Source organism: Corythoichthys intestinalis, chromosome 16 (assembly GCF_030265065.1).
Source record: "Corythoichthys intestinalis isolate RoL2023-P3 chromosome 16, ASM3026506v1, whole genome shotgun sequence".
NCBI lineage: Eukaryota > Metazoa > Chordata > Actinopteri > Syngnathiformes > Syngnathidae > Corythoichthys > Corythoichthys intestinalis.
The window spans coordinates 48,996,388-49,021,920 of NC_080410.1; the positions used below are offsets into that span (position 1 = coordinate 48,996,388).

The 25,533-nt window shown below is 44.1% G+C and overlaps 1 protein-coding gene across 7 annotated transcripts in view; it reads right to left on the minus strand.

Moving 5' to 3' along the window:
* Positions 1–25,533, minus strand: part of LOC130931692 (E3 ubiquitin-protein ligase rnf213-alpha-like) — a 148,551-nt gene that overhangs the window by 76,231 nt on the left and 46,787 nt on the right. For all 7 annotated transcript variants that reach the window (XM_057860663.1, XM_057860659.1, XM_057860658.1 and 4 more), the window contains 10 exons: positions 22,337–22,950; positions 18,846–19,005; positions 18,554–18,771; positions 18,329–18,466; positions 16,545–16,697; positions 15,271–16,450; positions 5,897–6,078; positions 5,665–5,820; positions 2,008–5,586; positions 1,814–1,938 (listed from right to left, as the gene is read on the minus strand). In XM_057860663.1, the coding sequence (XP_057716646.1) occupies positions 1,814–1,938; positions 2,008–5,586; positions 5,665–5,820; positions 5,897–6,078; positions 15,271–16,450; positions 16,545–16,697; positions 18,329–18,466; positions 18,554–18,771; positions 18,846–19,005; positions 22,337–22,950 (6,505 nt within the window). The remainder of the gene's footprint in view (positions 1–1,813; positions 1,939–2,007; positions 5,587–5,664; positions 5,821–5,896; positions 6,079–15,270; positions 16,451–16,544; positions 16,698–18,328; positions 18,467–18,553; positions 18,772–18,845; positions 19,006–22,336; positions 22,951–25,533) is intronic.

The window sequence follows — 25,533 nt, forward strand, 5'->3', positions numbered from 1 at the left end:
ATGTTTTTGTTTTAATAAAATTGGTCAAATTTGCAATCAAAAGATTAACTAGTAGCCCGCCATTGTTGATGTCAATAATTACTTAAACAATGTAAATGTGCTGAAGCCTATAAAATCAGTCGCACCCAAGCGCCAGCAGAGGGCAGCAAAACTCCATAAAACACAAGTGAGCGTTTCACTGTACTGTCATTTAGAGCTGAAACGAATACTCGAGCAACTCAAGTAACTCGAGTTTAAAAACTGATCCGAGTAGTTTTATTCACTTCGAGTAATCGTTTATTTTGACAGCTCTAAGCATCACGTTTTGCTCGGACTACTTTTAATGCGGGACGCGCTGATGTCACGTACGTAGAGGAAGAAGAAGAAGAGAAAAAAAACTTACTGCAGCCGACAGCCGCTACAAACAACACCGACGTTGCTAAATACTAGCCCGCACGATGCTAGTTGGTAGCAGGTAGTGTCTGGTGAGTCTCATAGAGATCACATGTATAATGAACTAGATGCGAAATGACAAACTCTGCCGCATCTGGGCAGCGTTAGTAAACAGCCGCCATCTTAAAGCAGTAGAGCGCTAAGCGCTAATAAAGAGCGCTAAGCGCTAATAAATAAGATTAACGTAACGTTAGCCCTGCGGAGGGCTAGGTTTCTATTAATTATGACCACTGTCGATGCTTGGCTAACGTGTCTTACATACAGGCTTTAACATAACATAGCGATGTGGAGTGATAAGGGTGTAAAATAAAAACTCAATAATGCTAACTATCAATTTCAGCTCAGTAGTCATTGCTGGATAAAACACCAAGTAGCACTGGTCCCTAATGTGCTCCAATACAGCCTGTATCATACATTTATTTTGAACACTGCAAAAACTCAAAATCCTATCAGGACTTACAATTTAGACTAACTTAAAACTTAACTAGAACTTAAAAATGGCTTGTCACAAATAGAAATTCAATGGAAACACGTGGGAAAAAAATACTAACTTTTAAGTGATGTTTGTTATCAAGCGTAATGGCATTTTTAGGTATATATTATATCTATATATATATTTTTTTAATTTTAGTTACATCTGAGATGCAATTGTTGGCTGTTTTCAACAATATACATCGAAAATAAAGACATTGATTGACTGAAAATGGTTCAAGATGAGATGAAATGTCTTGTTTTCTCATGTATATTTATAATTGCTCTTCACCCAAAAATATATTTGTTTTATCCGATTACTCGATTAATCGATAGAATTTTCAGTCGATTACTCGATTACTAAAATATTCGATAGCTGCAGCCCTACTGTCATTTAAATCTGTCTGAGCGGGACATCAGCGTTAATTGCGTCAAATATTTTAACGTGATTAATAAAAAAAAAAAAATGAATTAACGCCCGTTAACGCGATAATTTTGACAGCCCTAGTTTTGACCTTCAATTTTCCCTGGACCTCGACCCAGCTTTTCCATGCCTGTACCGCTGCTACTTCGGACCCCCGGCTTGTAACACCTGCTGTGACTCCTTGGCAAGAATCTACGGTTGCTGTTTCCTTATTCTTACGAATAAAATTGTGGACTGTGCTTGTCCCGGAGTCTGCATTTTTGGGTCTATTTGTCCCTGAGCCCGTGACATTGTCAGCCAATCGCAGTTATATTTTATTAACTTATGAATTGACTTATTCTTTGTTTGTGTTTTAATACAAATCATATATCAAAATCATTTTTTAAAAATGTCAATATACACTAGTAACCAACAGAAAGGTATGCACTTGTATCTGCTGTTTGCATTGAATATGGCTACAATCTGTTTATGGTTTTATTTACAAACCGGATTTCCTTCAAGAAGAAGTGTTCCGTGTCAAACTGCTGAAGAGACAGAAGCTCGACACATGGAAACATTCGCTGCAATGGCTCCAAGTCGGGTGCAGTGAGAAGTCTGGAAAATGTTGTAACCTGTGGTTAAAGAGGAAGAAAATCAATTATATACCTATGTCTTACCTTTAGCTGGTATCTTAACATTACCTCTGTGAAAGAGTTGATGCTGTGGACTTCCCGTCTTGTATGGGCGTCTATGAAGTCAGCTAGACAGCTGTTGCTCAGTTCCTCAAAGTAGACATTTGCAAGATCTTCGCTCTCCCCACTTGGAAGATCAGTGTTGGACAACCGTACCACTGAATCCGGTGTTGCGCACCTGAGCAGTACATGTTTCGCCTCATGGACAACTCTTTGAAAGCCATCTGTGATTTCCATTGCGTCCTTCGTCTTCCCGATCACTTGATGGATCACAGAAGCGCAAGCGTCTGAATGGTAGCCGACGAAGACATCTGAGGGACGGTACTTGTACCTAAGATTGCCGACTGATACAAAGCGCTTCACCCATTCCTCTAACTCCTCGACCAACCTCCTCTGCTCAGTAGTCAGGACAGTATGGATGTCCAAGTAGTGTTTCTCCAGCCTATTGATGAGCGGTATGGGGAACTGTTTGTAAACCACCTCTCTTTCTTCGATGACAATAAGCCGGAAGTCGTTGTGCACCCTACACTTGACGCGGTGAGTTCCCAGACCGAGGTCCACGTACTTCTGTCCTCCCAAGTAGACATAATATTGGTTGAGAGCATCATAGAGACTTTCGTACAGGTTTTGCAAGTTCAAAAGCACGACAGTTTGCCCCGTCTCCATGCAGATCTTTACTCTGTTGATGTTGCGGCAGATTTGGGTGTACTCCTGGTCTTTGGGAAAGCTGGATCCAAAGATGATTTCGGGCTGGCCAATATCTGCAAAAAAAGTTTGCTGTAAGATCTGGAGGGCCGCGTAATTTCGGGTGAGCACCAGCAAGTACCGGCAGTCTTCCTCCTGTCCACTTGCCAGTATGTTTCCTCTCACAAACTCGATGGCGCTGATGTTTTCCAGGTCGGGCGTGAAGTAAAAAACCTTGTTAAAGACGGTCATTGCGTCCACGTCATCTTTGCCGCTGAAATTCCTCAAGATGGCTTTTGTGACTTCATTAGCGGTGGGCTTTCGTTTGGAGGCTTTGGCCGCCGCGTAAACCATCTTGATCAAGCTGTAATAATCACGCAAGCCGAAAAACCCGTTGCCTTGATTATGGACAATTTCAATGTAGGCTGCTGCAAAATGGCTGAACAATTCCTTGACCTTTTCCAACACCATCACATCAGATGAGCAAATGCCTTCTGCGCTCTCAATCAGTTCCTTCTTATCGGGGTCGCCCCGAGAAACAAATATGCCTCTGTTCATTTTCGCGGGGTCTAACGCCCAGTTGGAAATTCCAATGAATCCGACCTTCTTGTGCGGCGACGGCTCGTCATCGATGCATCCTTCTTCCAACAATGGGTGAAGGGTTTTAAGCGGCATCTTCGGGGAGTCTTCGGCCAGCCCGATCTCATCGAGGACAACCACCGAAATGTAGTCGTTGAGATCCTTTCCTTCCTGAAAGCGCCCGCACTGTTTGAATATATTAATGATGCCGTCAGGTGTAGAATGGGGGCTGCACTGGAAAGATACCAAATGAACCTGTTTGAACATTTTGAAGAGGTCGGAGTGAGCAGCCCGGCTTTGCATGGCGTCCGCCACCAGGGTTTTAGACAGCGATTTTGAAGTCCCTGGTTTTCCGACTAAGAAGAGAGGGATCTTGAGTTCGATGCAGATCACCATCATAAAAACGTTCTCCTTGAGGGCTGCGTTTCTTGCGATGGTATCGGCCATCGGCACACCGCTTAGCAGTAAATCTTGCATAAGTGTGATTTCCCCCTTAATTTTTTCTGGCGTGTAGCCAGGCGGTAGACTTCTGCTGACGCACTGTCTGTATTTATCCTTTTGCTCAAGGCAAGCATGGTAGCACACGCCTAAGGCCATGATTAGAGACCACATGACAGGATCACGCTCCGATTGGCTGTTGTAATGGCTGTGTTTTTTCCTGTTTTGATTCGCGCTAAATTCTTTAAGCTCCGCAAAGAATCGATCGTGCTTGTCGTGGAACCAAAGAAAGGCCTGCATGCAACGTTCAACGTCTCTCAGGCTGACGAAGCTACATTCGTCGCGCCTTTCCCGCATGTACTTCTGCGAGGCAGAAAGAGCGCGAGTAATATATCCGAAGTGGTTCTTGGGAATGTTTAGACTTTCAGCAACTCTCTTCACAATTTGCAGGATGTAGGTTTCCTCCGTCGTGTCATTTAACTGGCCAAAGTCCCAAACCAAAGGGATCATGCTCGGCGGCAACGCTTGAACTCGATAGACAAGCTGTCGAAGGGGAATTGAACCTAGTTTTTCATCCGTTTCCTCAGACCTGACTCTGTACCCAAGACCGGCAGATTCCAGCCTCTTGATCATCTTATCGGTGTGCTTTCGGTAAGGATTGCACGCTGCAATGATCTGCAGTCCGGTGTCGGCTACCAATCTCACCCCCTTGACAGTCTTGTCACAAAGTACCTCCTTGATACTGCTGATGTCCTCTGTGGTGTTGGCCTCATCTAGGAAGAGAACGGAGTCAAATCCGTGTTGTCGTTTGTTGGCGAAAGCCATCGCTTCCGCTTCTCTCACTTTGGCGTAAATCATCTCTGACGATGTCCCTCCATGCACTTTGACCAGTTTCATATTTTCAGTCGCGACGCCACTCCTGCGCAACTCGCAAAGATATTTGATGAGTCTCGTCTTTCCGCATCCAGTCTCTCCCATGATAATGACGGGGATGCCGCACCTGAAACGCATGTGAATTGCCAGCATCTTCAGGATGTTGTCAGTCGTAAGTTCGTAAGTCGGATCGGGGTCAAAGGGCTTCTTGATTCCAAGAACATGGCAGAGGTGCTCTATTTTCGCACTTCTGGGTAGGGTGTCGAAGTCAATATTGAAAGGAACACCCTGACGCCGCAGCCCTTCGAACAACTCCTGTGACATAACGTTTTCTTTTATCACCCTTTTAGTCTTTGGGTCAATGGCGTCATATGCACGCTGCGGATTGCGTTGAAGGTAAAAGCCGATGAAGGTCATGGATGAGTGGTCCTCATTGAAGAAGATATAGGGGTGAGGTTCCTTTTCCCATTCCTTTCTGATCAAAAAAGGAGCCAAGTCATTTTCTTCGAGATCGGTCCGGTCTGGGACTCTGCCGAGGCTCTGGTCAGAGATACTTAGCGAAGGTGTGGCAAAGTCCTTTGCCATGACAATCATAAAACCCACCACAAATTTTTTAAATCCGTTGAGGATGTCCCCTGTCAAAGCAGCATCACAGAACACAGATGTCTCACAGTCTTCCAGCTGCAGGTTGAGAAACCAGGTAAAGTTTCTAAGTTCCGCCCAGGATGGGTCCAGAATGCCACAGTATATGAAAAGCATCTGAAGACATTCCGCATGCGACCCTGTAGAGTCGCTAACAGTATAGGTGTAGCGATCAAGACTATCTTGGTGATGGAACCTTCTGAGATACTGATACGGTCGCTGGAAGGCTTCACTCTGGAACACTTTGTCATCCATCAATGGATTGTCATCAACATCGTGTTCCGTAGTCGTTAAGAGACTCAGTACTTCTTTGGGTGTCCGGCAAAGAATATTTGGGAAGATGTCTGTGAATGAGCTGTTTGAGGAATTAGCCTGGGAGGACAACAGAAAAGCCTAAGGTGAGCAAACAGGAATAAATCAGATAACCTACCAAGTTTCCAAAACTCTTACCTGAACTGAAGTATTTCTGCTTGGCTTGACAGTTTGTTGTAAAAACTCCATCACATACAATTGCTTTGCGTCGCATTTCCAGGTGTTTCCCTCGGAGTCCATTAGGTAACGCAGAATCAATAACTTGAACAGAAACTCATGAATACCTTTCTTCACCTTATAAAACAGTAGAAATATGCATTTACAGGATGCCACCAGCAGATATACCGTAAGACAAATGAATGTCAATTACCGATGACGTAATGTCGAAATGGAATACTGAAAGTTTGTCCATTTTAGCGCTGCTCATAAGGGTTTGGAGAATAGCAGTCTCATCAACACTGGGTTCAATCAAGCGAATGCAATTCATGGTTGCGTGTTCCCCAACGTAGTGCTCCAGTTTTTCGTACAGCCTCTGGATGTAAAGTGATTTACCTGAAATGCAGTTGAGTTTAATCCTTTTCATGCTGTGCTCTTTATGAATAAAAACAAAACAAATATTTCGTTCGCGCTCTATGATTCACACATGCAAGAGTTTGTTTTGACTAGATATGTGCCGGTTACCAGTTTCAAGGTTGAAGGGAATAATATCCTTTCCCATATTTACTGTTTGACTGTTTGTATTACTCTAACACACTCGATATAACAAAAAAAGCAATTAAACATAATTTAGGAAAAGTAGACTATATTTGAAGTCTGAAAGGCCGAATGATGCGAGAGGGTAGACTAAAGAGCCCGGATGTGAATGACTGAGAGTTGCAGGGTCAGCATAGCCTTATTATATCCGGAGAAGACAAACATCAAGAACGTCACATCATGCAGCTGCCTGAGCGAGATTGACGCTGACAGAGCAAGACAAGCAGGGGATGGCCAAGACATCTGGACCACCAGATCCCACTCTCAGCTCCTCTGGACAGTCCAGAACAATGAAAGGACATCGTCTCCTTACACAAGGAACATCTGATAACAGAGAAACGCGCGACTGAGAAGTGAATACTCAGCACTCACGTGGCACTCGGATGGCAAAATCCTCAACCCTCCTTGCCCTGACAACAGTAATGCCTGAATTCTCCTGTCCAATCCATAACAGACAATAACCCTAAACAACGACCAAACACACCCTTCTTCCAGACTACAGCCTGCCTCACAAGAGCCTTCAAAAGACTGAATTCTTTAGCTAGCGGGGCTTTTTCTCGGGAGTATTTTGTGATATGGTGACCCTAGAGCCAGTCTTCCTCCTTGCCTGGGTCTCTTTGCTGTTTTGCCTTGCTGAATGATTGTTGTTGACTTGGAATAAATTGTCAACTCTATTTTCCAGCTTTTAAAATGGAGTCAGTATAAGGGGTTAAAACTCGGGCTGTCAAACGATTAAAATTTTCAATCAAGTTAATCACAGCTTAAAAATTGATTAATCATAATTATTCACTATTAATCGCAATTCAAACCATCACTAAAATATGCCATATTTTTCTGTAAATTATTGTTGAAATGGAAAGATAAGACACAAGATGGGTATATACATTCAACATACGGTACATAAGTACTGTATTTGTTTATTATAACAATAAATCCACAAAACGGCATTAGCATTAACATTCTTTCTGTGAAAGGGATCCACGGATAGAAAGACTTGTAATTCTTAAAAGATAAATGTGAGTACAAGTTATAGTAATTTTGATAGTTTGTATATTGTGACTAAATATTGCCATCTAGTGTATTTGTTGAGCTAAACTTAAAGGGTATGAAAACGCAGAGGGAGTGTGAGACATCAATAGAACCGTTATGTGCCAAGATAACAAATATTGATAAAGTTAACAAAAAATCCAATCACATTAATGAGCAATTATCGAAAATGGATCGAAAATGACGAACATTTCCGAAAGTGTTACGGAAACAGCCGAATGGGGCGGCGACGTCACTACAAGTGAATGAAAGTCGAGGCGCAGCCAGGTGCCATTGTTTCTTTATCGACGAGAGAGTAGCGTTCGGGTTTGTTTGACCAAAACATCACTAAAATGGTTCAGAACTGCTGTGCTATGTGGTGTACAAATAGCTATTTATCGGAATATAGTATCCATGAGTTTCCGAACGGAAAAAAAAAAAAAGCTGGACTACGCAGACAATGGATAAAGTTCGTCCGTGCAAAGAGGGCTAATTTTCCAGACCCAGCCTCCGGCACGGTTTTGTGTGGTGCGCTTTTTCCACCTGAAAGCTTCTCGAACTATGGACAAGTGAAATCGGGTTTTGCTAAAAGATTGCTGCTCAAAGCAGATGCGGTGCCCGCCACACACGCACAGCCACCTAAATGTCCTAAGACACGAAGAAAGAGGACGAAGACTGCCACTGATGGGACCACCTCACCATCCCAGGCAAAGCAAAGGAGGGTAGTTGCTAAGCTGGAAATAAGGTGGCATAACGTTTGATTCTCCAGTTACACACAGAGTTTGCTCTATGCACTTCCACTCCGCTAAGTTAATTTCGTTTGTCTACGCAAATTTCGGTAACTTTATGCCCTAAGTCAGCCTGTTGTTAGCTATAGCTACAGCTAAACAACTAGCATGCATACATGTGCCATACATAAGACATAATTCCTGTCGTTTCTAAATGAAAAAGCTGTAACATGTTGCTGTGAGATAGTGGCAAAGAATTTGTACACAGGCTACATTGTCTGCAACAAATCTGTTTTCTAAAACACAGCATTGATTTGTCACTTAACTATCACAGCTCAGCACAGCACAAATTCAGATGTTCATGACAATGAAAATGTAAACACATATTGCCTACCTTTGCAAGAACGATGGTGTTGCCGTTTGCTACTGTCATAATGTGCAGGGCCTGCACCGAACCGCAGCAAAATTGTTCGTAACTTTGTAGCGATTTGTAGTTTCGGAATTGCTGATGAGTGTAGTAACTTACACCAAACACTAAATACGGCATGATGTCCATTTCGCGTAGCGGTGGAAGCTTGTCGACATCTTTATTCCATTTGTGTTCGGCTTGCTCGTGAGGGTCAACATTGTTCACATCCTTAAGTTTGCTGAAATATCTGTCCTTCGCCGAGGTAACAAGTTTGTCTCTGTATCGAACTGTCAAGTCTTCCTTACTTTTTCCCCATCTTTGGCACTCGTAGTTGAATTGTATTTGCCGTTAAGTTTAAATGTCCCGTGATGCAGACGTACTTCCAATATGGCTGCGTTGTCGCAAATCTCGCATGATCCCGTGCAGCTGTGACGTAAACGCTCCAGCCTAATTAAAGCACTGAGCCTTTTTCTTGTTGAAGAAACACCCCTCACTGTCAATTCTGAATTCTCTTTTATTGACAACGAGGGGTGTTTCTTCATGAGGGAACCTGGAATATGTGCAGAGCAGGACGAACACAATGCGACAGCATAAACAGCTCAAAACACCGCTAATTCTCCCCTCACTAGAAGGAATTATATTGATGCAGAAAGGCGCTGCCCCCATAGTGGCCGGTGGCACTCTCTTCACTTGTAATGACGTCACGCACACAATCTGCCAGATCTCGGGCGCCGGTCGTTTTAGCTTGACAATCGATCGTAATTTCTCTCATTTTCTTGTGTGTAATTACACGAAGTGGCATGATATGAATACAAAAGGCATGCGTTTATGGATAAATGATGGAATATTAACATTTCCCCAGGGGTTGACATACCCTTTAATGTTTGAATAGAGTATTATTTTGCATAGCTATTTTGATTGGGAATGCCAGATCTCTTTGCATTGAGCGCTTTTCTTTTTGTGAACATTATTTTATTTTTGAGAGATGGGAATATTATTATTTTTGTTGTGCTGTCACTAAATGATACTGTAGCAACTTAAAGTGCCTGTGACACGAAAAAGCATGTTTATTTCATAATACACGCGGTATTTATTGCCCCTGAATGATATGGACCGCTTGGATGTGTGTGGAAGCGATCGCTATATTTATTTAGTTTTTTGAATCCCGCGCCATGAAAATCAGTGACTTCCGGCTTCGGTCTTGCATTGAGGAGGAGGGCGCTGTGACGTGTACGGTAGAAGACGTTCTCTTCACTATACAGTGTACTGTTGTGTATGAGGACGAAGGATTCAGCTGATTTTGCGGATTAATACTTTTATTTTTTGCATCACGCCAGCCAAACGGCTGCAGAAAAATCATTCTGTATGCGGGAGAGGCGTATGCGCCTTTTTGGAGTTTCAAAAGGTTCCCATTCACCGTGGATATTTACTGTAGGACCATTGGACTTACAAGGAAGTGAGTAAACATCTTGTTTTGTATTATGTCAAATACGAATACAGTGATTACAAAGTAAACACTATAAAATTCCTTTAAATAAAGGACTACTTACGTTTGATCATTGATAGGCATGTAAAAAGCTATCCTCATGCTCATTAGCAGTTAGCTGTTAGCACGTTAGCTGCACAACAATTCCAGCCACCCTTCTCCAGGGAACGAACTGTAAATTGCTCTCCGCCGGGCGGTTTGCCGATCCGCAAAGAAACTCGACAACCGGGTCGTCATGTCAAATAATCCAGGCTAGTTATGTGTGATTTTCCACTTCGAAGACTTTGAAACATCCCTCGGTTCGGGTTAGCATGTCGGCTAGCTGTCACTCCTTCTGGTCTGTTTACATTCTCCGAAGCCGGGGAAGGGAAATTATTTATGTCCGATTTAGGTGTCATAAAATATCGTTCGGGAGGTATGACAGTAAAGGTGAAGTCGACTGTTTTGACCTGTATGGAGTAATTTTGCCATGTCGTCTTGAATAAATGGATTTTTATTATTTTATATTCCATTTAGCACAAGATTGTTATTTGTCATTAACATTCCATTTATTTAGCAATTGGGGAAAGTACTTGGGTAAAAAGAATATCCTGTAAAAATATTGAAGTAAAGAGACAGAAACAATGACATTTTGCCGCTCTCTTCGTCTCGTTTTCCTCATTGTGAATAGTTCCCCCTCGACGGGCTGACTGGTCCTTCTCAAGCCATTTATATAGCTATTGGGGAAAAATACTTGGATAAAAAGAATATCCTGTAAAAATATTGGGAGTAGAGAGACTGAAACAATGACATTTTGCAGCTCTCTTCGTCGCGTTTTCCTCGTTCTGAACAATTCCCCCTCAATGGGCTGAATAGTAAAACCGATGAGCCCAGTCTACCACTGACGTCATCCACCTGTTGGGGACGCTAAAGCCCTATAATTGTAGGCGTGGCTAACCGGCAGATTAAAAGACTAACTTCTCGTCATCTGCGCTTTGCTAAATTGTTGTATATAGTCGAATCGTCTCAAAATATGATTCTAATTCACATAATAATGCCATTTAAGACTTTTTTTCTGGTGTCATATGCTCTTTAAATGTTCGTAACTGCCCAAATGCATGATGGGAATTTGAGCAACCATGAGTCACAGTGGTTGCTGCAAATGGTATATCTTCTCTGCATTGAGTACAATACATGGTGTTAAGAAAAAGATCATATCCAGTTATTCTTCCCCATGTCGCTTGCCACAATAGTGATAACAGTTGTGGAAGAGATGCCACCGCTTATTCCATGAAATAGCACGGCTCCAATAAATGCATGCGTAATCAATTCGCCCTTCTTGGTAATTGGCGGTGCTATGGACCGGCGATTCGTGTTGGCTCGATGTCGTCGGTTGGCTCGGTTCGTCCGATTACCTCCTGAGGAAGACGGTGGCGTACATATAAACACTGAGAAGCGTTGGATGGCTATTTATGGGTACTTTTATTAACAAAACAAAATCATGTGAGGGTCGCAGCACTTGAGCATGTGCTAACTGCGCACTTTCTCTACCCTCTCGCTCCCTCTCTCGCTCGACCACTTTCTTCCTCACTGCTCAATCTGCTGCTCAATGCCGGTAACATTGAAAATAACAACGGCCCCGCTAACACCTGCGTCCACTCCACTTGCTTGTCTCTGCCCTTAGCTCCCAATATACTTCAAACGGCGCCATTGTAGTCTGTTCGCGGCAATGCTTGAGTGGGTCATTCTGCGCATGCGTTAATTGCGTTAAATATTTTAACGCGATTTAAAAAATCAATTACCGCCCGTTAACGCGTTAATTTTGACAGCCCTAGTTAAAACTAAGGTGAACCTGCAGAATTTGGCCTTTTGCCCGGGTTGTCGGATTTCTGCCGGCCCGGTTGTTGGAATTTTGCTAGTGGGGTTCGGCTTCGGCTACAGAAAAGTTACAGACTGCCGCAGCTTCGAGGAGGAAAGACAACCAACATGAAAAACATGTTTGCGGAGGGTGCCTGCCGAGGAGGCAATACCTCCAATATGATTTCACATTTATACAGAATTAAAGGTTAGTAAATGCTGTCATGCGGCTTGTCGCACAGCCCCCCGCCGGGAGAACACTATAGACCCTACTCACCTACGTCACAAAATGGGCGTGTCGCTGTTTCCGGCCGCCATATTGTACCTCTTTTTCAGACCTATTCTCATTGTTTTCAATTAGTCGGGCAAGTTATAGAGCAATTCATGGAAGCCCCGGTGTTATCTGACGCTGTAAACTCATTGGATCCGTTGCATAAAAGGCGTTACGTGGAAAAGCTTCAGTTTATCCATTCGCCAGATCCGTATTTGATGCCTAAATCGATGTTTTTCGACCCGCTGGCTTCGCCTGTCATCTGATATCCTGATATTTACAACTATCTTGTCCACACAAAATCAGCCTATTCTCACGAAAGTTTGAAAAACTTTAAGAGCTTGGAGGCTTATAAATGCTACGTTGCTGGTTGGGTGAAACAGGTCCTCGTACACGAAAATTCGGCAGGAATCTTGTGCTCGGAAGGTGAGTTACGAAATTTTCAATTCAAAATCTTTTGTTTTTGCTAACATCCACTGTCAAGTCTAATGTATTTCATGTCATTTGTCAATGGAGCTAGGGCTTTTAATGTTTATATGGTTTAGCGATAGCACTCACTACATACATACGTGTATGTTGTCGGCGATTAGCCTAGCAATGATCTTAATTGTGGTTGTCAGCCCAAAACCCTCTAAATATATATTAAATGCATCTTACCAGATATAAAATGACTACTACATAATCTGTGGTAGTCGTTTGGAGCCCAGTTTTCTCGTCGAATTGCAGCAGTCAATCGCGGTCGGCTCTTCGGGTCTCTCGGAATACGGTAAAAATTCAAGTCTCTCCGTCTATCTTCTCTGTTTTTGCAACCGACCGCCACACATGACTTCACCATTTTGATTATTAATGTTAACGAGCAGAAAAACACGCCATAATAGGAGGAATTTACGAAGCGCTAATGCATTAACATGACTAGTATCCGGACAACATGGCACGGGGGCGTGGCTGTGACGTCACGTGAGTAGGGTCTATACTCGGCTTGTTGCACTTTTCATGAGCCCGGTGTTCTGTCAAATTTTCCACCCGATCAGAAATTGCAACTTGGTGTTAAAAATAGCCGCAAGTACAGCAATTACAAAGTAAACACTAAAACTTTCTTTAAATGAAGGACTACTTACGTTTGATCATGGATGGGCATGTAAAAAGCTCCCCTTACACGCATTCTGTCATGTTAGCTGCACAACAACTGCATCCGCTCTCCTATGACTATCTTGCTGTTTATGTCTTCGCCGTGTAGTAAAGCAATATTTTGCCATATTCGTGTTGACCATTTGGCAGCTACACACTCCTCCGACGTCGGCCGGTCTGTCCGGCGGTCATTGTCCAGCTGCTTCCCCGCAAACGAGCCCTCTGCCCTCAGCAGGGGAACGACGAGCTCTAACTTGCTCGCTGCCGGGCGGGTTGCCGATCGGCGAAGACAATCGACAACCCCGCCGTCGTGTGAAATGGTCCGGGCTAGTTATGTGCGATTTTCCGCTTCGAAGACTTTAAAACATCACTCGGTTCGGGTTAGCATGTCAGCTAGCTGTCCCGCCTCCAGGTTTGTTTACATTCTCCAAAGCCGGGGAAGGGAAATGACAAAAGCCCGACTTACTACAGAGGCATAAAATATTGTTCGGGAGGTGCGACACTAAAGGTGAAGTCGACAGTTTAGACCAGGGGTCATGAATTAAAAATCCTCTGGGTCCGAAATTAAAAAATTACAACAATCTCGGGTCCGGAAATATTTTTAATGCTTCTTTTTTCCCAAAAAATACAAACTTATCTTTACGTGCCCAGCATCCAAAAATGTAAATAAAATATTTTTAAAAATTATAGTAAGCAATAAATATTTAATAATAATTCATTCGTAATAGATGAGCGAAAGCGATCATATTGAGCCCTTAATTCCGCTATTTTTTGCGCTACCGTTGTTCGGCCATTCCTTACTACGCGGCGAAACGTCTACACAACGCTCAGCGCACTTGCGCAAGCATCCGCACGCATGCACACATCGGTCAGAAGCAGCGAGTACTCACTATTTTTGTTTTTATTTAGTTTTTTAGAACCTTTTCATTCATTCAATACTTTTTGCATGTATTACCCTCTCATACTTTTAACCATTGTGGTTTTTTGTGTTAGCTTTGAATCAGTTGAACACATTAGTCACGTAGCATATTTAAACCATCCTTATTTGGTATAACTGCATTTAAGTATTTTCTTAAGGCATTTTTAGTACGTTCTGCCTGTATGCATTCAAACAAAACAAGTTTAGCGCACACGGTAGTACTTTGGGTATCAAATTCGACTAATGTAGGACGTTTCGCCGATGTAGCAGATTTTGGCTGAACAGATGAGGCTTAGTGGTCTTGTGCTGCCGCCAGGTAAAATGAACAAAAATGTGTTGGTCTCCTCCTCCTTAGACACTCTGTTTACTGCATCAATCTTGTGTAGTTTTGAGCACGCCATTTGCCGTACCTTTTCGCCTCTTCCTCCAACTTAATTCGGCTCAGTTTTTGGCTGTCACTCCGTGGAGTCTGGAAAGCGAGTGTGAGACATGCTGTTCTAAAAACAACTTTCAAATGCTTCGCTCCCATTGGCTGGTTTTTGTTTGTTGCCCACCTCCGCTCTGCGAACCCGCAGAAAAACAATGATTTTTGTTCTTGCAACGTGTATTAGTCCGGACAGCTTGAGATCCGGTCCAGACGGCTTGGGGGTCCGGAACCGAACCGAGGTCCACGGTTCCGTGACCTATGGTTTAGACCATTATGGAGTAATTTTGCCATGTCGTACTGAATAAATGCATTTTTATTATTTCATATTCCATTTAGCACAGGACCATACCATTTATTTAGCTATTATAAAAAGAATATCCTGTAAAAACTGACTGAAACAATGACGTTTGCGGCTCTCTTCGTCGCATTTTCCTCGTTCTGAATAATTCCCCCTCAATGGGCTGAATAGTAAAACAGATGAGACCATTCTCCTGCCGACATCATCCACCTGTTGGGGACGCTAGAGCCCTATCATGGTAGGCGTGGCTAACCAGCAGATTAAAAGACTAATTTCTTGTCATCTGAGCTTTGCCAAATTGCTGTATATAGTGAAATCGTCTCAAAATATGATTCTAATTCACATAATAATGCTATTTAAGACTTTTTTTCTCCTGTCGTAAAGACTAAGGTTATCATACCATCAGAATCTCATACCGGCAAATACCTAGTTTTGACAGAAAAAAAAACACAGAAGTACTCACCGACACCAGCCCTTTCAGATGTGACAGTGCCAACGCAAAGGCGATCCTTAAATACATCTGCTGCGCTGACTTGATCTGCCGGCGCCATGTAATGCTGGTGGAGGTACGTTCGGATGCTGTCCAGTGGCATTTGAGGAACAATTTGCAACCTGTACTGACTGAATGCTGACGGAAGGTAGGCGTGTTCTCTTTCTGAGCTACACAATAAGACAAGCCTGTAGTCTGTGGTGCACTGCATTTTCATGCGCTGAAAAAATTTCTCAACTTTTGAGCTGACGTCGTACGCCAGAAGTTCTCCGTGCAGGAGGCAGTAGATCTTCTTCTCCTTGCCACCTGCACCGAGACAACGCCTGAGGAAAAGCTCTGCCTGCTCATAGGTTGTGGAGGAATTGCACAGCAGGACTTCGTCGTAAGTTGGCAGCGGCTGATGTTTGCTGGTCATATAAACGGAGATGCAAGAAGTCAAAACCGCAGCGTGAGGGCAAACAATGAGGTTTGGATTCCCTGCTGCCATGCTCTTAGGAAGCTCTCTCTTTATCAAGTTCCCATGCTTCTCTTCAGAAAGAGCCAGGAATTCAAGCAGCTTTCCAAGACTTTTGATGTCAAGAATGTGCGGGAAAACTCTCTTTGGGTCTTTCATGTAGTTTTTCCATATCCGATCAAACATTTGAAATGTGTTTGCTTCTTGCTCAGGCCCCATTTCCATACTTGGGTCTGACGTCCCCTGGAACTCAACTTCCTCATTTTCTTCTTGCGGTTGGGTGAGGATCTCATTTTGAAGTTTGCGCCAAACACGCGATACATCCGCAGCAGTGCAGTGGGATTTAATAAAGGAGAGCATCATAAGAACTTGATTATTCACATTCTTTACGTGTTCTTCTGACAGACTTTTGCACAGGTAGACAATCTGTTCTGCTGTGAAGTAGTTCAAGTAGTAATTCTGGGATCTCTGTTTGTCCACAAAGTCCATCCAAAGTTTCAGACAGTTCTCCATTTTCACGCAAAGTTCAGGCAGGCACTCCTCTATGGTAATCTCATCACCCATGTTAAAGTTCATCACTATGCGGAGTCTGTCAAGATAACAACAATGGATTTGAGCTTCCCAGTGTCTGAAAAGAAGGTTTCCAGCAGTGTAGAGAGCAATGAAAGCCTCAGATAGCCTTTGAACGCCAGCAAAGACCTGAAATATATAGAAGAAATGTAGTTTGACCTTTACAACACCTATTTAAGCGCCCTACCGTCTGTTTAATATGCCGATGTTCGAAATCCCGTACCTCTGCAAAGTAATTCACTTCATTCTGTCCCTGGTCGCCTTTACCAGACATGAGCATCAGTTTGTTCTGCAGCTCCCGCACATCTTCAAGCGTATATTGACGCACCTCTTCATCCTCCATAATCTCAAGTTTCAAGGCGGTGTCAAGACTCATCTATTGGTAACAGAAAACAAATCTAAGCAAATAAATACAAAAAATAAACAATTGCTTTTGTAGCTGGGGGTTGGACTGCCAAGGCCCCCGCTTTCGGCTTCTGCCCAACTCCCAATGCACTTGACCACTTTGGCCCCTCCCACAGGTGGTAAGCCCATGGGAAGTTAAGATCCTCGGTGGCAAGGCCCTGGGGGTGTAGGAGATCTGCCCGGAGTTCCTAAAGGCTGTGGAGGTTGTGGGGCTGTCATGGCTCACACGCCTCTACAACATCGCGTGGACATCGGTGACAGTCCCTCTGGATTGGCAGACTGGGATGGTGGTCCCCCTTGTTAAGAAGGGGGACCGGAGGGTGTGTTCCAATTATAGAGGGACCACACTCCTCAGCCTCCCTGGTAAAGTCTATTCACAGGTGCTGGATAGGAGGGTCTGTTGGGAAGTCGAATCTTGGATTCATGAGGAGCAGTGTGGTTTTCGTCCCGGCAATGGAACAGTGGACCAGCTCTACACCCTCGGCAGGGTCCTCGAGGGTGCATGGGAGTTCGTCCAACCAGTCTACACGTGTTTGGGGATTTGGAGAAGGTGACCGTGTGCCTCGTGGAGTCCTGTGGAGGGTGCTCTAGGAGTACAAGGTACTGAGCCCCTTGGTAAGGGCTGTTCGGTCTCAGAGTTTTGGTCCCAATTGCCGGCAGTAAATCAAATTCATTCCCAGTGAGGGTTGAACTCCACCAAGGCTGAGCTTGGTCAACGATTCTGTTCATAATTTTTATGCCGAAGCGTTCAGTGGGTCCGGTTTGGTGGCCTCAGCATTGCATCTCTGCTTTTTCAGATGATGTGGTGCTGTGGGCTTCAACCCGTGACATCAAACTCTCACTAGAGCGGTTCGCAGCCGAGTGTTAAGCTATTGGGATAAAGATCAGCACCTCCAAATCGGAGACCATGGTCTTTAGTCAGAAAACGGTGGCGTGCCCTGTCCGGGTCAGGGATGAGATCCTGCCCCAAGTGGAGGAGTTCAAGTATCTTGGGGTCTTGTTCACCTGTGAGGGTAGGAGGGAGCAGGAGATCGACAGGCGGACCGGTGCAGCGTCTGCAGTGATGCAGACTCTGCACCGGTCCGTAGTGGTGTAGAATGAGCTGAGCTGAAAGGCGATGCTCTCGATTTACCAGTTGATCTACGTTCCTACTCTCACCTATGGTCACGAACTGCGGGTCGTGACCGAAAGAACTAGATTCTGGATACAAGGTGCCAAAATGAGTTTCCTCCACAGGGTGTCTGGGCTCTCCCTTACAGATAGGGTAAGAAGCTCGGTCATGTTATCCGGGAGGGACTTTGTGTCGAGCAGCTCCTCCGCGTTGAGAGGAGCCAGTTGAGTTGGCTCGGGCATCTGGAGAGGTGTTCCGGGCATGTCCCACCAGCGGGAGGGCCTGGGGACGACCCAGGACACGCTGGAGAGACTATGTCTCTCGGATGGCTGGGGGGAGAGAAGTTTGGGCTTCCCTGCTAAAGCTGCTACCCCCGTGACCCGACCCCAGATTAAGCGGAAGATGATGGATGGACAATTGCTGCAAACTGCTGATTTCTGTGATTTAGTGTGCATTTTAGGGCAACGCTGACCTACAGCTTGTTAATTTACCTTTTTTCCACTCTGTGCGCAGATCCGGTAGATGCCCTTACGGTTGATGGCTGATGCCAGAGACATAGAAGACAGCTCCACTGAGCCGTGACTATCCTTTACGGTCTTTAGCCATTCCAAATGACGGCCACTGTCACGCTGCAAAAAGACATTTTTAATTGAGAAGTTGATAGAGTTAATTGAGTCATAGTAAACTCAATCAATTCTACTTATTTTCCATGTTACCAATTTTTTGGGAAGATTCTTGTCATTGTCGAAAGCTTTCCAGAGCTTCTTTAAAACGTCTTTAAAGGCCAGAAAACCAGAGTCTGGCTGGAGATCGTACAAGACTGAAGAGTAGCCTAGAACGGCGTCGTGAAAGCAAGCTACACGATCCACCTCCATGTCATTCTCTCCCGCAGAGATGGAAGCCAGGTCGACAAACACTTGTAAATCCTTGAGATCTAAAATTTGTCAGCAAAGGGGCCCGGCTTGATAAGCTTTACGGGATCACCTTTAACTCATTCGTATTTGTTACCTCGGAGTGCATCTTTCACCCATTTCACAAAATGGCCTCTGAGTGTCAGCTCCTTTAGACAAAGTCTTCGAGACTCTGTGATGTCCATTAGATCCCTCTTGGCCTCTACTACGTCATTGTCAATGCACTGCAGCTCCATCACTTGGAAGTCTGGACGACTCTGAAGGGAGAACACCTTGAGGTAAATTATGTCTAGGAGAGCTTAAGGAAAATAGTTAGTGTTGAGGTAATTATCGAGGTTTGATTGATTAAATATGTTGAGGTAATTATCGAGGTTTGGTTGATTAAATATTTGCTTGATTGATTGATTGAATATTTTCTTGTGCTCATATATACCATAAATAATACATATTGCAATATTTTTCTTACTAATATAACCAGTAAATGATTATTGCTTGCTATACCAGGTTGTAGTATAATGCTTAAAGTGTTACAAAGAGTAAAAGAGGGTCGGGATGACAACTGCCTCACTCCATGGCCGCCTCATTGCGTAACTAGACCTTCCGAGGCATCTTCAGCACCTGGCGTCTGGACTTTCGTCTAGACCTCCGAGGACGATTTTCCATCCTAGGACATCTTCCATGGCCGCAGCGTTACATAACTAAAGTGTCTGGGTCATTTTGACTGTTTACATGATCATTTTGACTGTTTACATGATTGTTTACATAAGCTCTTGCTTACACAAGTGTATTTACTTAGTTCCACCTACATGCACACACATATCCAATCGAAAACCACATGGGTGTCTCCAGCTTGCTCTCCCATCCCTTAGGGCGGCATCCATTTTGTTTAGGACAAACCCCTAAATAAAATACCAAGGAGGGTTTTTTCTTTAGATCAATTTTGGTGACTGTCCTAGTCACTTTTTGCTCTCCTTGGCCAAGAAAACTGAGTGTCTTCTCTCCTTATTTCTGGGTAATTTTACAAATGTCCACCTGAGGATCTATTTTTGGTATTTTTGAACTTGACAGTTAGGAATAGCAGTTCAAGTAAAATTTTCAGAAACTGAAATTGATATTTGTATTGGTAATTCAAATAGTAATAAAGTATTCTAATTAGAGTTGTCCTATAATGACATTTTAACCGACATCCCGATGTTGTCCAACGTCAAAAATCCGATAGCAAACAGATATTGATATATGTGGTTGTGGACTAAATGTAAAATAAGCCAAAATGTCCATAATTAAATAAAAGGAATAATTCACAGATAAATCATGTTTAAACTAGTTACCCCAAACCACCGCTAAGGGGCAACAAAGCATTACAAATACAGGCAAAAAAATCATATGACCATAGTCCAGTCAATTTCAATGAGTGACAATTTCCATTATGCATTTTGCTGTGCTTTTGCACAGATTTGTGCATACATGTTTCATAATTTTTCTTAATGACTATTTCCTTCTGGTTCCACCGTAGTTATATGTTATGGCTTTATAATTCATTTATTGTTCATTTTATTTGCGCACCATGAATGCAAATGGTCTTTGCTCGCTTAACAAACTCTACGCATCTTTTTAAGAAGCATTTAGAGGTCAATCTAAGCTAGCTATGCTAGCTCCAAAGCTGAACTGTGAGCAGCCCATGTACAAAGGCTGCAGGCTTGCAGACAATTGCACGAGTCACTATGATCTGAGTCAAAAGTCAGTCCCGAGTCTTGCCTGTTGTAAGCAAATCGAGTCGAGGTCAAGTCGAGTTGAGCCGAGTCGAGTCACAAGGTTGTAAAGACGAGTTGTGTAAAGTTAAAAGGTTAGTCAAGGTCTTCACCGTTAGTTCCCATGGCTCCCACAAAGCACTCAGATTCATCTTTGAGGGAAGCCCGTAAAAAAAAAAAAAAAAAAAAAAAAAAAAAAACAATGCAGTATAGTCCCTAGTAGACATGTGCCGATCATCGGTTTTAAGGTATACCGTGGTATGAAAACATCACCGTTTCAAAACCGCAAAATTTTCCGTCCCTACGGTATTAGCCATTTTTTTATGTCCCAAAAATGCAGGGAAATCCCTCGCTTGAAGTTGCAAGGCTCAACCCTCCCCCACCAGTTGTTGCTCAGTGTCAGTGAGTCAGCTGTGCTACACGATGGCTGGAGGTGGTGAAACTCCTGAACTTTTTCCCCCATCAAAGAAAACGAAATGGTAATGGAAATACTTCGGCTACAGAAAAGTTACAGACGGCCACGGCTGAGAGGAGGGCCAACCGACACGTAAAACATGTTTGCGGAGGATGGTGCCGAGGAGGCAATACCTCTAATATGATTTTGCATTTATTCAAAATTAAAGATTAGTAAACCGAGAGTTAACTCCAGTGTGTCCAGTGTGTCTAGCAGTGGTAAAACATGTTTTTTTTTCTCTCTGGCAACTGTCTGTGTTGAGAAAGAGTGTGTGTTTATTGTAAACATGATACGAGTCATACACACATGCATATCGTCAGAATCTCATACTGGCACATGCCTAGTCTGCAGGGAATAAACCAGCATGAGAGGTTCCAAGCGAATCACTGGCAGGCGGGAACCAATCTTCGATCCATGTTTTTCAAGTCAGCTTGTCAAGTCTCGAGTCATTGTCTCATGAGTCGTACCCTCTCAGCTCAAGTGAGTCAAGTCAGCGTTTTTCTTCTTCAAGTCAGAGTCGAGTTGCGAGTCATCAAATCTGCGGCTTGAGTCCGAGTCCCTGTGACTCGAGTCCAATTCTCCGCAGGTTTGTACTTTGAATTGCCTTGTGTTGAATTGTGATATATAAATAAAATAAATTAATTTTTAAGCCAACATACCAACTGCGCAAAACCTACGGCATTAATATTTTAAACAATTCTAATAGATTCTGTGACGGCCCTGGCCGTTTAACTGTTGTTTTATTTTGAGAAGCTTCCAGTCAGCTGATCGTCGCCGTCGCCAGCTGGCTGCCTCCCCTCCCACTGTGACGCAAGCTGATCGACGCCGGACGGACAGACCATGTCGCCGCTGCTGATTGGCCATGACGAAAAGGCGGCAAGCTTTTTGACAGCATTCGTGCCGCGGTGCTCCTCACCAGCTGTTTGCTCGCCATTCACTCTCGTGTGCTTTGATCGCTAGTTGATATACTCCCATTTTTCGGTGAGGTGTTTTGTGTTTATTCTCTATTGGATCGCTTTTGTTCACCACTGTAAATAAGAGCACTAAGGTAGTAGGGGTAAGCCGCCATTTCTGTTCAACCCGTTTTCTCCTGTTTTGTTTAGAGTAGGAAGCTAGGGTAGTGGCTGTCTTTTTGTTCTTTCCTTTTTACCATCACGGTTTAGTTAGCGGGTGGGGTTTAAGTGTAGTTCCTTTTGTTTGTTGTTTTGGACTGGACTTACCCTGAAGCCGCGCTTCTTCCGCATTTTGTATATAGTCATTGCAAGTTTGATTATTGTGAATGAATTGTGTCCACTTGTAAACTTGTGTGGCTTGTTTTATGTTACGCCCTTCGCGAGCAGTCCTTGGGCCGTAACAGATTCACTGTAAAAGTCACGTGACACTTACCACTTTCAAAAGCGTCTCCAGCACGCTGAAGTCCCCTTCGAGACCGAGAGTTTCTTTGACCTCCATAATGACCTCAGCTGAAGCCACAGCGAGATGGAGCTCGTGATATTGCTCGATCTGTTGAAGCCTGGTGTGTATCCACTGCTTATCTGTCGACGTGTCAACTCTGCACATGATGTTCAAGTCTTGTTCCAGCTCGGCATACTTTCTCTTAAAATCGCCGAAAAGCCGGGTTACCTCCTCTAGCTTTATAGTACCGGTCTTTAAACGTGTGTAAATTTCCGTGTAATTCTCCACACAAGGTGTGAAAATCTCCTCATAAAGTTCACGGAGCGTAAACTGTTCACGTGTTTGGTCATCGTCTTCCTCATCTGCGCCGTCATCCGCATACAGCAGTTTGCTTTCTTCCTCCCAGCACAAAATGAAAAGATGGCTGTCTTTGAACTTGTTCAAGTCTTCTGACATTTGTTTGATGTCTTCATTCATTCCAAAGTAAGTAACAACACCGGCCGTATTGGAGGAAAACTGGTCGTACAGGTGAACCTCCATAAACTCGTTCAGATGCATCTCGTCCATGTTGATATGGCGTTTTTCATCCAATTCGGTGACATCAACTGAAAAGAAACCAAATTTACATATGTAACTACGGTTCTGTTTCATCCCTGCTGAAAGCTAGAGGCGATGATAAGGCACTGAATGATCCCTTACCACATGCAGAGTACGAGTAGCAATACCCCAAAAATTCAAATGTAACCCCCGGCAAACACATATTGCATTGACAATCGAATTCCGTTTTCGACATAACCTTCTGGGGGGGTTCCGCGCAGCCCATCCCTCCTCCCGCCGCCCAGCAAAGGAGCCATCACCCCCCCCCCCCCGGGATCCAGGGTGCTCCCCTGGGCCACCCGCGCACCCATCAACCGGCCTTCAAGGATGGCAAGAGGGGAAACACCACCAACCCCTTTGTCAAGTAAAGGAGAGTACAATACCCCTTTGCCACTGGCCAAAAAACCCGTGTCAACCCGCTAACAAACGGCTTTTGGTGGCAGTGGGAAAGGTGCAGCGACCCGCCTCGACCCGTGTCAATCAACCCGCCAAGCGACCCGCGTTAAAATCACCTCCGCGCTGATCGCCATGCAGTGTGAAAGCAAAACCCCGGGTCAACAGTCAACACCCTAATCTACGTGTCGACGTAGGCTAGTACGTGATGCATCATAACAAAAAACAAAAACCATGTCCTCTAACCCGGATCCACATACGGCGAACAGTCGGTGTAGCAGCGTTAGCAATAGCCATAACAGACGAAACAAAGGCTCTTCTCCTCCTCCTGTGACGTACACGACTCCTTTCAATTTCAAACCAAAATTTACGTCGCCTCAGCACAAGCACAGTGTTGATCCTTTGCTGCATTCGACCATTTTGCGGGCAATAAAACGCATGAAAACAGAACACAAACGGAAAGGAGGCTTCCATGTTGCTTTGCATTGTTAACTTACTTGAACTGAATGAATTCGGTCGCACTTGTCGAAGCGCATCTTAGCGTGGTGACGTCACGCACCTTACGCACGGCTGAGGAGGGGTGGGGGTTAGACAGGTGAAAAAAGAAAAAAAAAAGACATGGCTTTTTTCGTCAATGGGAAAGGTGCCAAATGTCAATTGGTAGTGGGATGCATTGGCTTGGAAAAACGCGCGTTGAGCCACTAGTTTCAGTGGGAAAGGGTTATTATAGGTCAACTCCCCTTTCCCCCCTCCACTCTGGGGAGGGGCTATTTTTCAGCTACAGCCTCCTGACTGTCCGGACCCCTGGCCGGATAGACGTCCTCGCTACTACCCCCGTCTCATCTGGCTAGATAGACCTCTTCTTGCTCCTTTACTCCACTGTATTTTTACGGACTGTAACTTCGCTTGCTAATTCCCATTAGCAGTTCTGGGGTTCCTGTCTATCCGTCCTGGGAGTGGATCTCTCCTGACTGTAGTACTCCCCGAGGTTTCTCATTTTTCTCCCAATTGACTCTGGAGTTTTTGGAGTTTTTCCTTGCCGGCAAGGAGGGTCTTAAGGCTAGGGGGTACCCAGGACTTGAACTGTATCTATTCATCTTTGTTGCTTCATTTCTAATTATGTATCATATTGCCTCTGTAAAGCCCTTTGAGACATCTGTTGTGATTGAGGGCTATACAAATAAAATTGAATTGAATTGAATTAAATCAGACCTCAGGAACAGACTGCAAGGAGAACACCTTGCTGCCTGCCTGAAAGTCTCCATAAATGGACCAAGCCCTGATGCGTTCAATTTTGGAAGAGCTATGGAAATTTTCTTCACAAAGCCAGGAAAAATTAAATGTTCAATGGCAGGGTGCAGAGTGTATCAGTAGTGAGTGAATGAACAATGGATTGAATGAGTGGGTGAATGAATTAATGACTTTGTGTCATGGCTTTTCAAATTTAATTAAATTTGAAATATTCCTGATATGCCTTTGTGTGTTCTTAAGGATGATACCAACCTGTTATGTTCATATACAGCAATTTATATTACATTCAGTGGTCTCAAAATGCCCTAAAGCAGTACTTCTCAAATGGTGGGGCGCGCCCCCCCAGGGGGGCGCAGAGCGATGCCAGGGGTGGCGCGAGTGACCTCGGGGAACATGCTTTTTTTTTTTTTTGCCATACTGGAATAAAGTGTACTTGCACATCCACTCCGTGGGTGGCAGTGGCGCTCTCATTTCCATAGTGCGTGCAGTATTTTTGAAGTAAGCAAGAGCACACGGAAGAGACTCATGCAGAGCTGGCCTCACGCAGCGACCCACGGTCTTCTCCGGTGCTCACGTGTCCGGCTGAGAAGTGCCGTTTTCGGCTTGGGATCGTCACGACCACCGCCCTCACCTACGGTTCTCCCTCGGCCGCCGAGAATGCGCTTTTTGTCGGGCCGTTTGCCTTTTGGCTTTGACTTTTAATACAGTGGGAAATGAGGAAAGACCACTGTTTACTGAGTCTAAAAATGATTATAGCGGAGAGTCTGAAGCCAAATCAGTTAAGACGCCACTTAAAGACATTAGACCTCAATCTCATTGATAAGCCGCTTGATTGTTTTTCAGCGAAAACGTGCCGAATATTGCCAACTGTCACAATCGTCCCGCTTTGTCAGTGTTATATCAGTAAACCAGTGAGCACTGTGGTGAATCAGCGAAAATAAAAACTT